We start from the raw sequence: 13,577 nt of genomic DNA, 5'->3' as shown, positions 1-13,577 counted from the left end.
CCCCCAGAATAAATTTAGACAAAATGTCCCATAAAAACATGTCAGTTATTATTTTTCCATCTCTACTCTGCTACACACATAAAAATATATTGCTGTAAAGTGGTAGTTTAATTTTTTGTAGTGGCTGCAGGGACTAATAGAATTAATCTTCACACAGTATTTTGACCTTGAAGCTATTTCCATGTTAAATATTAATGCATATGTAAAATAGTTGTAAGGTTGTTACTGTTATTCTGTAATACAGTATATATGGGTTACAGGTGCTGCATGACGTATCAGATTCTGCAACCTGACGTCATTCGGATTTATGCATTTTTTATTACATTTTGACACATTTGATCGAAAGTGATTAGGTCACTTAGGTCACACAGTTTGATAGCCGTTCAAGGATTCACGCTTTTCAAGTGTGTCTATTTCTGAAGTCTTTGAAACAGTCCGATTTACTGTAAAGTGTAGGGATTTGAGGGAGAAAAATTACCTAAATTAGGTCACAATTATTCAAAACTGTCAATAACTCTTTTTGTTTTTGATAAAGTTTGATTAAAAGAAACATTTCCGGTTACAGAATCTGAGGGGGTCACAGAAATCGGTGTTGCACCAGCCAGCAGGGGTCCTCAGTAGTACACATAGCACACTGTGAGGTAGTGGTGCTGTGTATCATGTAAAAAGAGACTCACAGGGACGACAGAGCTCTCCTCAACCTGTTGCTTTTGTCAGTAGCCCACAAAGTATTAGGGTAAACTGGACCGGAAAAATAAAATATGTTGTTAAATGTTGTTGTTTGAACTTAACTTCAACGCTTCAAAAATAAACCACAGAACCTGTGTGACGTAGACGACGAGGATGCGCGCGCATCTTGGCAGCGGAAGTCGAGTGTTGTTTTTTTCCCTAAACTTCCTTAGCAGATGCTAAACACTTTAAGCAACCCGTTTCAAAGCGAAATGCCGTCTTGTTGCGTGCTTGGTTGTAAAAGTCGACATTCGTCAGGCAGCAGCCTCAAATTTTACAGAATACCTTTCGGGTCTCGGCCGTTTCAAGCCAACCGGAGGCGTTTATGGCTGCAAGTGATTCAACAAGCGAACGGCAGCACCGAGGGGCTCAAAGGACATGCTCGTATTTGTGGCGCTCATTTTATATCAGGTACGCTAAGAAAACCACCAGTTTTTCCTTTTACCGCATGCTTTCACAGCGAGATGGAGTGTATTGACTGAAATAGATTAATTTATTGGAAGTTCTTGTGTTGTCTAAAAACTTTTTGTGTTGTCTAAAAACTTTTTTGTGTGTGTTTTAAAGGAGAAGCATCCATGGACCACGACCATCCTGACTTTGTGCCTTCTGTGTTCACACGCCTTAAACAGAGCCCCAAGAAAAAAAGGAAATGGTAAGAAAAATGAATGAATGTTGTAAAGGTAGGACAACTTCTTTAAGCATGTTGTAAAGTTTTACTGTATGTGTGATGCAAGTCACAGTATCTACAGTGACACACAGTGTAACCAGATAGAAAACGTTAAAGCAAAGTGCCTCACAAAAAACAGTGACACAGTACAAGCTGCTCTAGTTGTATAAATGGTATACACTTTATGTATACTAACCAGCTAATGTAAGTTCTATCAACTGTCTGCATCCTTTGGAAAAGCAAATACAGACAAATATTTCCTGTTATCGCCTACGTTTAATGTTAATGAAGTGATGGACTGCTCAGCACATTGGTATATGCATTACAAATCTAATGTCTGCTCCTCAGTTTGCAGCTAGTTTTTGAACTTTTTGGAAGAGATACCATCTGTGTTGACAGATCTCTTGAGACACTTACAAGTCTGATAAAAATTTGATCTTCTCCTGATTGGTCTTTTGGAAAAAATACTATTTTAGTGTCAGGATGTTTGAAAGATTTCTGGCTTGCAAAATTGGATCTAACTTACATCTTTATGGTTGGGGGCAAAAGAATCTGTTAGAATCTGTCCTCTTTGTTCACTTCTTCCATTGGAGTGAATAGATTCATACTCTGCAGCTAGTTTCCTAAAGGGGCAGGAGAGTGGTGAACCCAACTTGATACTAAGAAAGTGCACTTGGACAGTTTCTGTATCCAGAGTTCTGTATTACGTTATCACAACCAAGTAATTCCCACCCGAACAAGTAGAAAAAATAAACCACATATTTATTGAAACAAATGTCTTTTTGATACCATCTACAAATCACAGATAAAAAAGAAGCTTATCTGTTCAGTAAGCTGAACATTTTAACAGTAAACTAGCTGCAGCCTGTTCACCATCTTTCTGGATAAATAACATGCTTAGTTATTCGTAATCGTAACGTAATCGTATGTCACAAAATTTGTTTCATTCAGCACTACAATTCACAATGTGGTTGTAATGCACTGAAAGCTATTTGCATACCGGCATTAGATATAATAAGAAGTAATGTTTGTAAGTAGTCTAGACTAAGGTCGACAAAATTATCAAGTTATTCTACGTTATGGGACTTAATGTAATGGACTTTATTTATTGTACATTGAAATAGTACAATATATTGTATATAAATTATTGTACAGATCTGATTATTATTACCACCCGACATTTCAGGTGTTACACAAGAGCAACAAATGGGGCCATCAGTGTGCCAGCTTGCAAATTAGTTGGTCAGGTGATGTGACTTTATCTGGTTTCAGCTCCTTGAAATAAAAGGATTTTTATTTTTTTTTACGTCAGACAAACCAAATAGGATGTGCTTTTTAGTGCGACCCAGAAAAGTCAAGCTGTCTGAAAGCATCACCAAGGTCAGTTATGTTGAGAATAATTTGCCGTTTCTGAAATTTTCGTAAGAATAACACTGGATTAAGTAAGAAGTGGGAGATGAATGAATTATGAAAATATTGAGGTCTATATTAGTCTGTATGTACCTTCGCAGTATGATAAACAGTAGAGTCCACTATTTTATGAGCTAGAATCCTTATCGACAAAAAATAGTTGCGTTTACAAGCTGTGCTATTTTTTCCCCGCTAAAATTGTTCAAAAAAATTTTTTAGCATATCATGGCAGTTCTTTGTAAATACAAGCTCTAACAGCCCACAATAATTATGGTGTTTATCGCAGCTGTAATGTGTGAACGCTTCCTGCTACAAGTATGGGACATGTATTACATATTAATATAGCTTTCGATGTTCTCACTGTATGCGTTGTTATTCTATAGTAACAGAATAGCTAATCAGTAATGTGCCTTTTATTCCATTATTATTTCTCCTCTGCTTACCTATTTTCAAAATATCTAAAATGGAAAGTATATGACAGATTTGTACTCATGTATTCAGATCAGTTTGTTTTCATAATTTTTTCCCCAAAGGTCTTACGGTAATAGAAAAAGTCCCCGCCTTACAGCCAATGCAGCAGCAGAAGAACAGTCACCTCCACCTGATGCTGATCCTCCTGAGGACCTCCTGTCTTCTGTTTTAATGGAAAATGAACACTCAGAAGAAATGCAGACACCATCAAGGCCATCACTACCGAAGGTAGCAGGCACAACTAGTATTTCCTTTTGATTTCAGATTTCAGAAAATTACTTTATTTTGTGGCTATTGTGTTTGGAAGACTTGATTTTGTCAATTCATGATGCAAGTAGTCACAAGAGGAAACTTAACTTTTGCTCTCTCTCCCACATTAATATTTTTTTCTATGTATGTTTTCCAGGAAGGCGAAACGTCACCTAAAGAGGCTGAAACCAAAACAACATCCAACCAAACCAACCCCCTGCTATCATTTAAAGCACCAGCAGGCCACTCAGAGCTTGGCAGACTAAATCCTATTGTCCTCCTAAAACCTGTAGTTGCACGGACAGGTGGCTATCGCTGTGAGGTTTGCATTCGGATCTTCGTCACGGTATCCCAGCTTGTAAAACATAGAAAACTGCATGAAGAACAAGTGTGTGACATTTGCGGAAAGTGTTTCACTAGTCACGCAGATTTAACCAAACACCACTGTCTCCACACGGATGAGCCTTCCTTTCCGTGTAACATGTGCGATCGATCTTTTGCCACCAACCACCTCCTCAAGCGTCATAAACTGCGCCACGTTAAAGATGGCAGGAAGTGCCTCCAGTGTGGTGTGCTATTCTGTCAACGCCACAAACACATTTTATATCTTCCCCAAGCTGAAACCAAAGCAGAGTCTGAGGACGAGTCCTTCATCACTGAACCTCAAAATGTAGGTAGTGATTTGATTCGAAAAAACAGTCGACCAGATGAGCTGAAGCCAAGCAAGGCGATACAAATGCTTGACAACTCTCAGAGCTCACAAACACCTCAGAAGACTTCTTCTCTACTGACTGTTGCACCTACCTCTCATATCTTTGGAGTTTTACCTAACACCTTTAAAGTGCCACCTCCAGCCTCACTCACAAGAATCTCATCAGAATTCCCTGTGCCGATGCTGCCGGACACCTCTCCTATGCCCTGTCCACCCTCTCCAAAAGTCAGATACTCAAGGATACCAGGTACCACATTTCAGCTTAAGCCAGTGCCTGACTATCCTGCTACTTTTGTTCAGCCCCATCTCCCCCAGTATCCAGAGCTGCCATCATCACTAATGATCTTTTCACCCCAGGTCCTTACATCAGCATTACTTGAGGTTAAAAGAAATTATGAATACATTTTAAAGAATCCACACTCTATTGATCAGCCTATTAAGATTGAGAATATTGTGAAGGAGGAACCGTGTGAGCTGCCGATGAGTTCTCCAGACGAGCAAAGCGTCGGACAAGGAACACGCGGGAGGATTGCCTATGACCTTGAGATTGAGATTTAAGGAGAGAACCGATCCTGTAGTTTCACTACAATTTAACCTTACCTTCAGACTTGCATCTTCCTTTCACATTTCACTACTAAACTAGGAATGGTTCTTTGTATCAAGGAGTTAATAAGCTGTTCTGTAAATGTTGCTGCTCAAATATAACCCTGTTTTACTGTTATGCTTTAGCTGCCTTTGTGGCACAAAGCACTTGTTATGCACATGTATGTTTACTACAAATTATTGATGCATACATCTTTCTTGGCAATTAGGCCTAACTTGGTAGGGCACATTGATATACTTTGATTTGTTTCACCTGTATTGCTGCTATTTTCTTTAATTTAGTGTGAGACATTAAGGTTGTCCACTTCTTAACTTGATTAGGTGAGGATTGTCTTGTTGCTACTGTACTAATATTGTTTATGTAGAATGTAACTGACCTGGATTGTAAAACTGCACCAGATGGCATTTGGGCTGCAGACTATATTCTGTACTTGGTGTTATAATCCCTTTTAGTATGTGACGAAATTAACTGTTCTACAAACAGGACCAAAATTATTATCTTGTAAGTCAGGTAAGAATAGCCACTGGATTCAGTTTTCTCATCTACCTCTGCTAACTGAAAGCACAGAGATTGTTTGTTGTTTTATACTACAGAAATATACTGTATTTGAACAGAATGTGCAGTATTGTCTTTCCATATGTGCTCAAATGTGCTGTTCCAGCAATCGAGCTGGCTCGTGTGTGTACCAAAATCTAGAAATAGCAGAAGGCAGGGTGATAAGCTACCATTTAGAGACTTGTTTTTCTCACTACAGCAAGCATCTAACCTGCCACACTGTAAGCAAACAACACACCAGTTCTCTACTCGCTGCAGGGCAGCTGATCTGTAGCCCAGAGACTCTGATGAGAGATAAATCAAACATATTACATTGAGTTGTGTTCACTTCAGTGTGTACATCTTGGGATGCCTGGCACAGATTCTGCGTTTTAAATAGCTTTTAAACCTATATACATATCAATTTCAGTCACTGCAGTTAATGGATGACAATTTTATTACTACACCGAGATGGGAGAATGATGTTTTTGTATGACACCTTAAACTACAAAGTCACTGCGTTCGTGACTGTGACAGTGCATCACAACGGATGAAAGAAATAAACAGTACACTATGCCTTGTGTCTGGCATACAGCCCTTACATAACATCTGCTAAAATTAAATAACCACACTATATGTCTTGAGATTTGTCCTGATGGTGGCACTATTGTTAAATTGACCCCAAAAATGTCGGCTTCCTGCTTTTCCCGGACTGTCGTCCTATCAGAGTGTCATCTTGCATTAATATCACTGGCTTGTTCTGTGAACTGGTATACAATCTGACTGCACTGAAAAGGGCCGCGGTACAGTAACAAAAGGGCACGTTCGTTCATTCATTTGGTAGCTTTACTGTTACCATGGCATAGATGTGAAAGTACCTTTTATACTACCTTTTATTTACATCTACTGCATAACACTATTGCTTAACAATACAACCTATGCAGTGAAATGCTTATTTGGTTGTGAAGATGAATAATGGAAGAAATCAATTTTCAGTTAAGATCTTAATCATAAACCCTTTATAGAAACAACTATTGCCAGGCTGAGATAAATCTCACTAGTGTTTTTAACCTGTCAGCATCTTGGTGAAATGAATTTATTAATCATTTATTGACTCTCATAACTGCTGACTTGATGGGTCATTCTAGACTGAGCTGGTGGCAGGGTTGGTGGTTTGATCCCCTGCTTTCTACCGCATGCTGAAGCATCCTAGTGCCCGACAGGATTGGCTGGTGAATGAGAGACTAAATTGTGCAGTAATTGTTTAAAGTACATTCCATTAATGCATTTAGCTCCTGATCAGTTGGATTATTAGGAAGAGTAGTCCTTGTTCTTTTTCTGTGACTTTGTATAATAAGTGTATAATTAATTGGTTAGTTATTTAATAATAGATCCATTAATGAAGGTCATTACCCTTATTTTAATGTACATAAAATCATAATTGGATAAACAAATAAACTGAGAAGTGCTGAGAAGGATAGTTAAAATAAAAAAACATATCGCAACATAGTCAGAATGCGTTCACAAACTACAAAAACAAAGTTAAATTGATTTTATAACTCATATCCAGACGGCATTCCTCCGAAACCCCCTGCACCACATCTGAGTCCATCTGCACGCTGTACACGTCTCATTGGTCCGGACTCACCGGCGGCGGTGGGCGACGATTCTGATTGGACGTTTCGCCCGTCACTCAAGCACAGTAACACCGGCGATTGGCTTGCGTCCCCAAACTCAAACAGGGATTGGTCGATGTGTCTTCGCGTGGCTTCGTAGATGACAGGCTAGTGGTGCTGATGCTGTGACAATGGGAGTCATCCAGATATGCATCATCTGGACCGAGTGTGCTTAAAACACAGCGGCTGGCCGTGAAAGGGACGGAGAAGCAGCTGAGTGGAGACACGGGGAGAAATCTGCTGCTGCTCTGATAGGGTGAGTTTTACCAATGAGTACATACTGACACAGTCGGGGGGCGTCAAGTTAGCTGTTTCTGATGTGGGGGGGCTGGGGGACAGCGCTGAAGCACGTTGCTAAAAAGACTATTAATCCCTCTGGCGAAGTGAAGCAAGGTTAGAAACATTTGCCTGCAGTCCCTGCATACACTGAAGATGCATATGCTTGAACGCACGGTGCTCTTAATGCAGCTGTTGTAGGAGAGCAGCTGTGAGTCAACTCATCCCCTCGGTCGACTGCATTGCGGAGAGAGCATGCCTTGCAGAATAGCATGTGTATCTTAATATTCTTCATACATATTCCTAAAGTGGGCGGCCACACGACCTGATTTACCATGTTATTGTGATGCAGTCTTCATCATTTTTGCATTTTTGCAAAGCATTTGTCACAAGAGGGAAATGTGGTTTATTCTATATTTGGATACGAATATTATCACCAAAAATGATTAAATGATCTTTGCTGAAACTCTTGCAGCTATGGATTGGTACAGATTTGTAGCGAGCTCCTTTGCATGCTGGGATTTGAAGTTTGAAGTTGTGTGTGTTGACAGTGATTTAGGGAGCAGATTGCGCCTGCCTGCATATGGTTGCTTAAATGCACTGAGCACACAGCATGCTGTACTCGCGCATTACAGCATTACAGCCACAAATATGGATCTGTATTAAAGGCAGTGTTTGGCTTCCCTCTGCTTTTAAAGTCTAGCGATGGGAGCGTTCAGCCGACAGAAGTTTTTCCAGGAGCTTGCTCATGGCTGCCTGCTGCCCACGGCTCAGCAGGGCCTGGAGCAAGTATGGCAGCTGCTGGTTATCTGCCTGCTGTGTCGGCTTCTCTGGATGTTGGGTGAGAGTCCAGCTATTTTGCGCCCATTCGCGTGGCTTGAATCCCCGTTATCACTTGTACCATCCTGTATTTTATTGTTTTTATCTTGCCGCCTCAGGTCTCCCCTCTTTTGTGAAACACCTGGGCACGATGGCCGGAGGTTTCTACACTCTCTACCTGTTCTTTGAGCTCCACATGATCTGGGTGGTCCTCCTCAGCCTCCTCTGCTACCTCTTCCTCTTCCTGTGCCGCCATTCTACCATCAGAGGCACCTTCCTCTCCATCACTGTGCTCATCTACCTTCTCCTGGGGTAACAGATTCCTCCTCCGATCCCTCATAGTTTAGTAGCACACATCGAGTTGGTGTTTGAAGCATGCTTTTTAAATTCTGCACGAGAACTGCATCAAAACTGTGAATATTCTCATCTGCTTTCATCAGAGAGCTGCATATGATGGATACCACCAACTGGCACAAGATGAGAGGTAAACTGTCCTTCCTGAGAGAATTATAAATGTGACTGCTTATTTTGAAATCTAGCATCTGTATAAGTGCTGCTGCTGTCACCCAGGTTCACAGATGGTGGTTGCCATGAAAGCCATCTCTTTGGCCTTCGATTTGGACAGAGGTGTCGTGGCCAGCGTGCCCTCCCCCATTGAGTTCATGGGCTACATTTACTTTGTGGGCACGGTCATCTTCGGCCCCTGGATCAGCTTCAACAGCTACAAAGAAGCTTTAGAAGGTCGCAAGCTGGTAGGTGTGAGGCACAGTCTTTTTATACGTGGAAGTAAGGCAAGGGGCAAGATTATTTTTGAAGATTCACCCTGTTCATATGTTTGTTTTTAATCTTCCCTTCAGAGTTTTTCGTGGCTTTTAAAAGTGTCTGTAAGTTGGGTGAAGAGCCAGATCTGCCTCGTCATTTCTAACTGCGTGGCACCCTACCTCTTCCCTTATTTCATCCCCGTCTATGGGGACAAGCTACTACGAAGGTGAGCAGAACGCTGAGATGCACACCTCTAAACGTGTTCTCTGACTTTGATGGCTTGGGGCTGAATCTCCTGTAGGGTAATGTCTCTGTTGCCTGCTTTCTTTGCAGCAAAAAGAGGAGAAAGATCAGGTAATGACTTTTTCCATCTCATTGACTCTGAACATTGTTCTCTCCACGTAATATTCACTCTTGACTGCATGCTTGTCGTCTGCCAAGCCTTCACCTGCATCCACGCCATTCCCCCTCTCTGTGCAGCTACTTGTGTACCAGGACCCCCGCCTCTCACCCTCTCATTTGTCACAACTGTTTCACCACCTTGAAAAGCTTCATGAGATGTAGCTCCTCACAAGGCAAGTCACTGAAGTGTTTGTTTGAATGTGACGTATCACTAACATCACTCTCTTTATCCCAATGCTTCTCAGAGGCACGGTGGCAAAGTATGTGTTTTATTCTGGTCTTCTAAATAAAGTTAGGCTTTATCTGGAATTAGACTGCTTCTTACTTTTTTTTTCATGTCTTTTCATTAGGTGGTTGCTGGCGTACGAGAACACAATGTCGTTTCACTTCAGCAATTATTTTGTAGGCTACTTGAGCGAGACTACTACCACTCTCGCTGGGGCCGGCTTCACGGAAGAGAAGGAAAACCTCAAATGGTCAGAACTGCATGTGTGCACTATTAAGATGACGTTTGTTTCTCTTCGTTCACATCCATAATAGAACCGTTTACATTTTATCTTGTAGGGATATGACCGTATCCAAGCCACTTAATATAGAGTTTCCTCGGTCGATGGTGGAGGTGGTAACGTCGTGGAATCTGCCCATGTCTCGCTTTCTGCACACCTGTGAGTCCTACTCTTAGCAGCGCCTGCTCAGTGGCAGCAGCTGTTTTTTGTTTTCCGTTGCCATTATGAATGGAGCGATGATGGCTCGTTTAAACAGACGTTCTCATGCAAGCCGATGGTCTCGTCTCGCAGATGTTTTCAAGAGCGCGCTCAGATTTGGCACGTTCTCTGCCGTCATGGTGACATACACAGCCAGCGCCCTCCTGCATGTGAGTACCACCTGGAAGTCTCACATCATTTATTCTATTAATGTGCAGCATTACTGCCAACAAGTGGTTTGTTTTGATTCAAACTCCTTTGTATCTGATAGGGTTTGAGTTTTCATCTGGGTGCAGTGCTCATATCTCTGGGGTTCATCACGTACATCGAGCATGGTAAGAGTCTGTTTAGTGTTTTTGTCTTCTTTTCCACCTTTCTATTCAGAGAGAGGGATGGTTAATTGTGCTCTCTGCGACGCGCTGTTTTGTGCTCGCAGCAGTGTGATTGTAATTTGTTTGGAAGAGAGCTCTCTCCCTGGTTTTGTTCTAAAGCTTTGTTTTGTGTTTCAGTGTTGCGGAAGAGACTCGCAGCCATTTTTAACGCCTGTATTCTGTCAAAGAAGTGTCAGCCGAACTGCACTCACCAGAACAAAAAGGTAACGTGAACCTTTCTGTTGTTGTGAAACAAAGGACCTCTGTTACCAGACAGTTATAATTACCAGTAGGCTCTTCAGATCTGCATGAATATTAAAGGAATAGGTAGATACACGAGTTAATTTCCTTACTGACATTTGAAAGATGAGAAAACTGATATCATTTTCATATTATGTTACAGTTTGAAGACTGAATGCAGCCTGGTTTTGTTTCAGAATTTTCATTCTGTTTGTTTAATTAGACAAAATGAATTAATTAACAGAAAAATAAGTGGAAATACTTCACATTTTAGTATTTGCTGCACTATAAGATTATAAGAAAATAAGAATAAGAATAAGAAAACCTTTATTTGTCCCACAATGAGGAAATTGCAGACAATGGGGAAATATAATTATATTATATTATATTATATTATATTATATTATACGGATTAGACAGACCTGGACTGCAGTTTCTCCTTACTTCCTTTATTTTACTTTGGTTATGGCGATTATTTTCATTTCTGATTATCTTATAATTCTTTGGTTTTATTTTTTTTTGTCTGTTCATCACTCTACACATTATAAAGCAGCACTACATGCGGCACAAATACAAATCTTAAATCCAACCACAAGCCTGTGGTGTTTTTTTTTTAACATGTTCTATACTGAGCTTGGTTTTCTTCCAACTATTATATTTGTGCAAATGGCCCATTGCACTGGGATTGCTGGCACTTCCTGTCAGAGCAGGAGGTGCTCAGAGGAAGCCTACTTCTGGCCTAGTTAGCATTCAGAGGTGCTCTTTGGCTCTTTGTTATCGTCCACGTTGGCTCATCAGAATTGAATCACATTTCATTGTGATTTAGCCTTTAAAAGGAATAATAATAGATAGCTAAGTGAATATCATATGGATGACTATGCACCTAATTTATTACCGAATGAGCGTGGAAATCAGGCGAGGTGAGGTGCTGGCGAGATGTCCAGCGAAAATCCTTTACATTGCACACACCAGAGCCGGGCAGGGGAAAAGAAAAAGCAGCCTGATTTTATTGCTCTTATCACAATTTAAACATGACACACCGAAACCCCTAAAATTGTGACGTCAAATCTGAAGTACTACTTCATAATATTAAATGGCAAAAGAAGGTATTCTTTATAATGTGTTTGACGGTAGACTAAAAAAGTGATTTTAAGAGGAAAAAATCGACACACGTTACAGAGAAAAGATTATGGATGAATGTGACTGAAAAATAAGGAAGTTCTTTGCGCTTACATAATGCCTTCTCTCTCTGCAGGAGATATGGGTGTACATCATTAACATAGCATTCAGTGCTTTAGCAGTACTCCACTTGACATACCTGGGCTCCGTGTTCAACTCCAGTGTGGACTACATGGAGGAGGACGAGGTAAGATAAGAGGTTATTCATCCCCAGATGACATTTTGCAGATGGAAAACATTCGGAGATGTTGGAAACCTAGGAAGAAATCATATAAATGGTGTTCAAAAGCCAACATTACTAACAGTTTGTCTGTACACATAAATATGTAATTCTTGGGGAAGCTGTTCAAATACCATATGTGCAAACGGGAGTTGTGCTGTATTGACAAAGAGTTGTAGCTAAAGGTCACAGCCTGTTCAGAAGAGTGTGAGTTACTGTATACTGTATATACCGTGCAACATCTCTTAAAACCTACAGCACACTATGTGAAACACTGTGATGATAAATGGGTGATGGAGTGAAATCAGAATAACCACCTCAATTGGAATAGACTCACCTGATTGGAAGCATTTTTAAATTGGATTGAGAGGGGTGGATTGCCTTTTATAATCAGTCCACTGAGAAAATATTAGCACCTTATAACCATGTGAGTGCTTGATCCCACTGTTTTTCCCTGGTTGGACTGAATAAAATCTTTCGGCACATGTTTGCCCCACACGTGGGAAGAGAGAGAAACATGGATGTAGTAAAACAGAACTGGGGTATGGATGACACTTTTTTTTTGTGGGAGAACTTAACAACGATTTACCAATTGCTGAGCACCAAGTGTTTGTATAGATGAACGATGCTTGAAGGGCTTTATCATCTTCTTCTATTGAAAGATTTCACCGTCAGCAATAAAGTTGGGAAAAAGACACAAGCAGATAATCAGATAATTTTAATTAATGTCCATGTCCATGAGTTGGAATCTGTGATCAGAAAGATGAAGGAAAAGTTGAAGGAATATTGTCCTTGTAGCTGTAGTCAAAGAGGAATCAATTTTTTGTAAAGATGTTTTATTGAGCTGTTTTATTGACATTGCGCCTACTGCCCCCCACAGGACGACATCACCCATCATACTATTCAGAAGTGGTCAGAGCTGAGCTGGACAAGCCACTGGGTCACGTTTGGATGCTGGATATTTTATCGCCTCATACTCTAATAATAAGAGGAGACGAAGAAAGAGTGGAGGAAGCAATAATGTGAGATGTAAGGCCGATTCTCCACTTCTGCACTGTGACTTTATCCTTCATCAGACCGAAGAGAACGGAATCAACCTGTACACAACAATAAGCCGACATGCGGCGTTCAGGTCGCGCTGCATGTTGGCTGGCTAATCTATTATTGTAACCTGCTGGGGACTAGTTTTTGATATCCATGAAATGATAGCCTGCCTCTCCGTACTTGCCCCCGTAACGCATCCTTTTTATCTGAGCCGCAGTTGTCGAGCCCTCATGTCGTGACAGCAGTTACCGGCGTCTCACTGTGAGTCACGATCAATACCTATCAGCATGGCGGAGATCGGCTGCTCCTTTCTGCGCACACACACACACACACAATAGAGCCCATTATCTAGGTTTCAGCCGCGGCAGATGTCCTCCAGATGTGTTTCCCCTTCACCTCAAGTGTTTTACAATCATAGTTTTAGGTCTGAAGGAAAAAAATGACGGTATTCTGTAGTCCTCTTATAGTCAGCAAATCCCATGAAATGACCCAAATCAATAATGCAATA

The 13,577-nt window shown here is 40.9% G+C and overlaps 2 protein-coding genes across 2 annotated transcripts; both read left to right on the top strand.

Annotated features, from left to right (window-relative positions):
• The first annotated feature begins 239 nt into the window (after positions 1-239).
• LOC311493901 (uncharacterized protein) lies at positions 240-6,624 on the top strand. Its single transcript, XM_084552721.1, has 4 exons — positions 240-1,140; positions 1,294-1,381; positions 3,340-3,505; positions 3,684-6,624. Exons 1-4 carry the CDS (start codon positions 906-908, stop codon positions 4,794-4,796), a joined length of 1,602 nt encoding a protein of 533 aa, XP_084408847.1. The 5' UTR covers positions 240-905; the 3' UTR covers positions 4,797-6,624.
• A 637-nt stretch (positions 6,625-7,261) lies between these two features.
• LOC311494253 (protein-serine O-palmitoleoyltransferase porcupine-like) lies at positions 7,262-13,007 on the top strand (the record flags this gene model as incomplete). The annotated part of the gene is made up of 15 exons (XM_084553200.1): positions 7,262-7,308; positions 8,027-8,169; positions 8,267-8,459; positions 8,588-8,631; positions 8,718-8,899; positions 9,005-9,135; positions 9,243-9,263; positions 9,557-9,571; positions 9,662-9,787; positions 9,876-9,976; positions 10,109-10,185; positions 10,287-10,350; positions 10,525-10,610; positions 11,882-11,992; positions 12,906-13,007. Exons 2-15 carry the CDS (start codon positions 8,034-8,036, stop codon positions 13,005-13,007), a joined length of 1,389 nt encoding a protein of 462 aa, XP_084409326.1. The 5' UTR covers positions 7,262-7,308; positions 8,027-8,033.
• Positions 13,008-13,577: the final 570 nt, after the last annotated feature.

Source organism: Chelon labrosus (genome assembly GCF_963514085.1).
Source record: "Chelon labrosus genome assembly, chromosome: 10".
Classification (NCBI taxonomy): Eukaryota; Metazoa; Chordata; class Actinopteri; order Mugiliformes; family Mugilidae; genus Chelon; species Chelon labrosus.
This window is presented reverse-complemented; position numbering and strand designations above follow the sequence as displayed.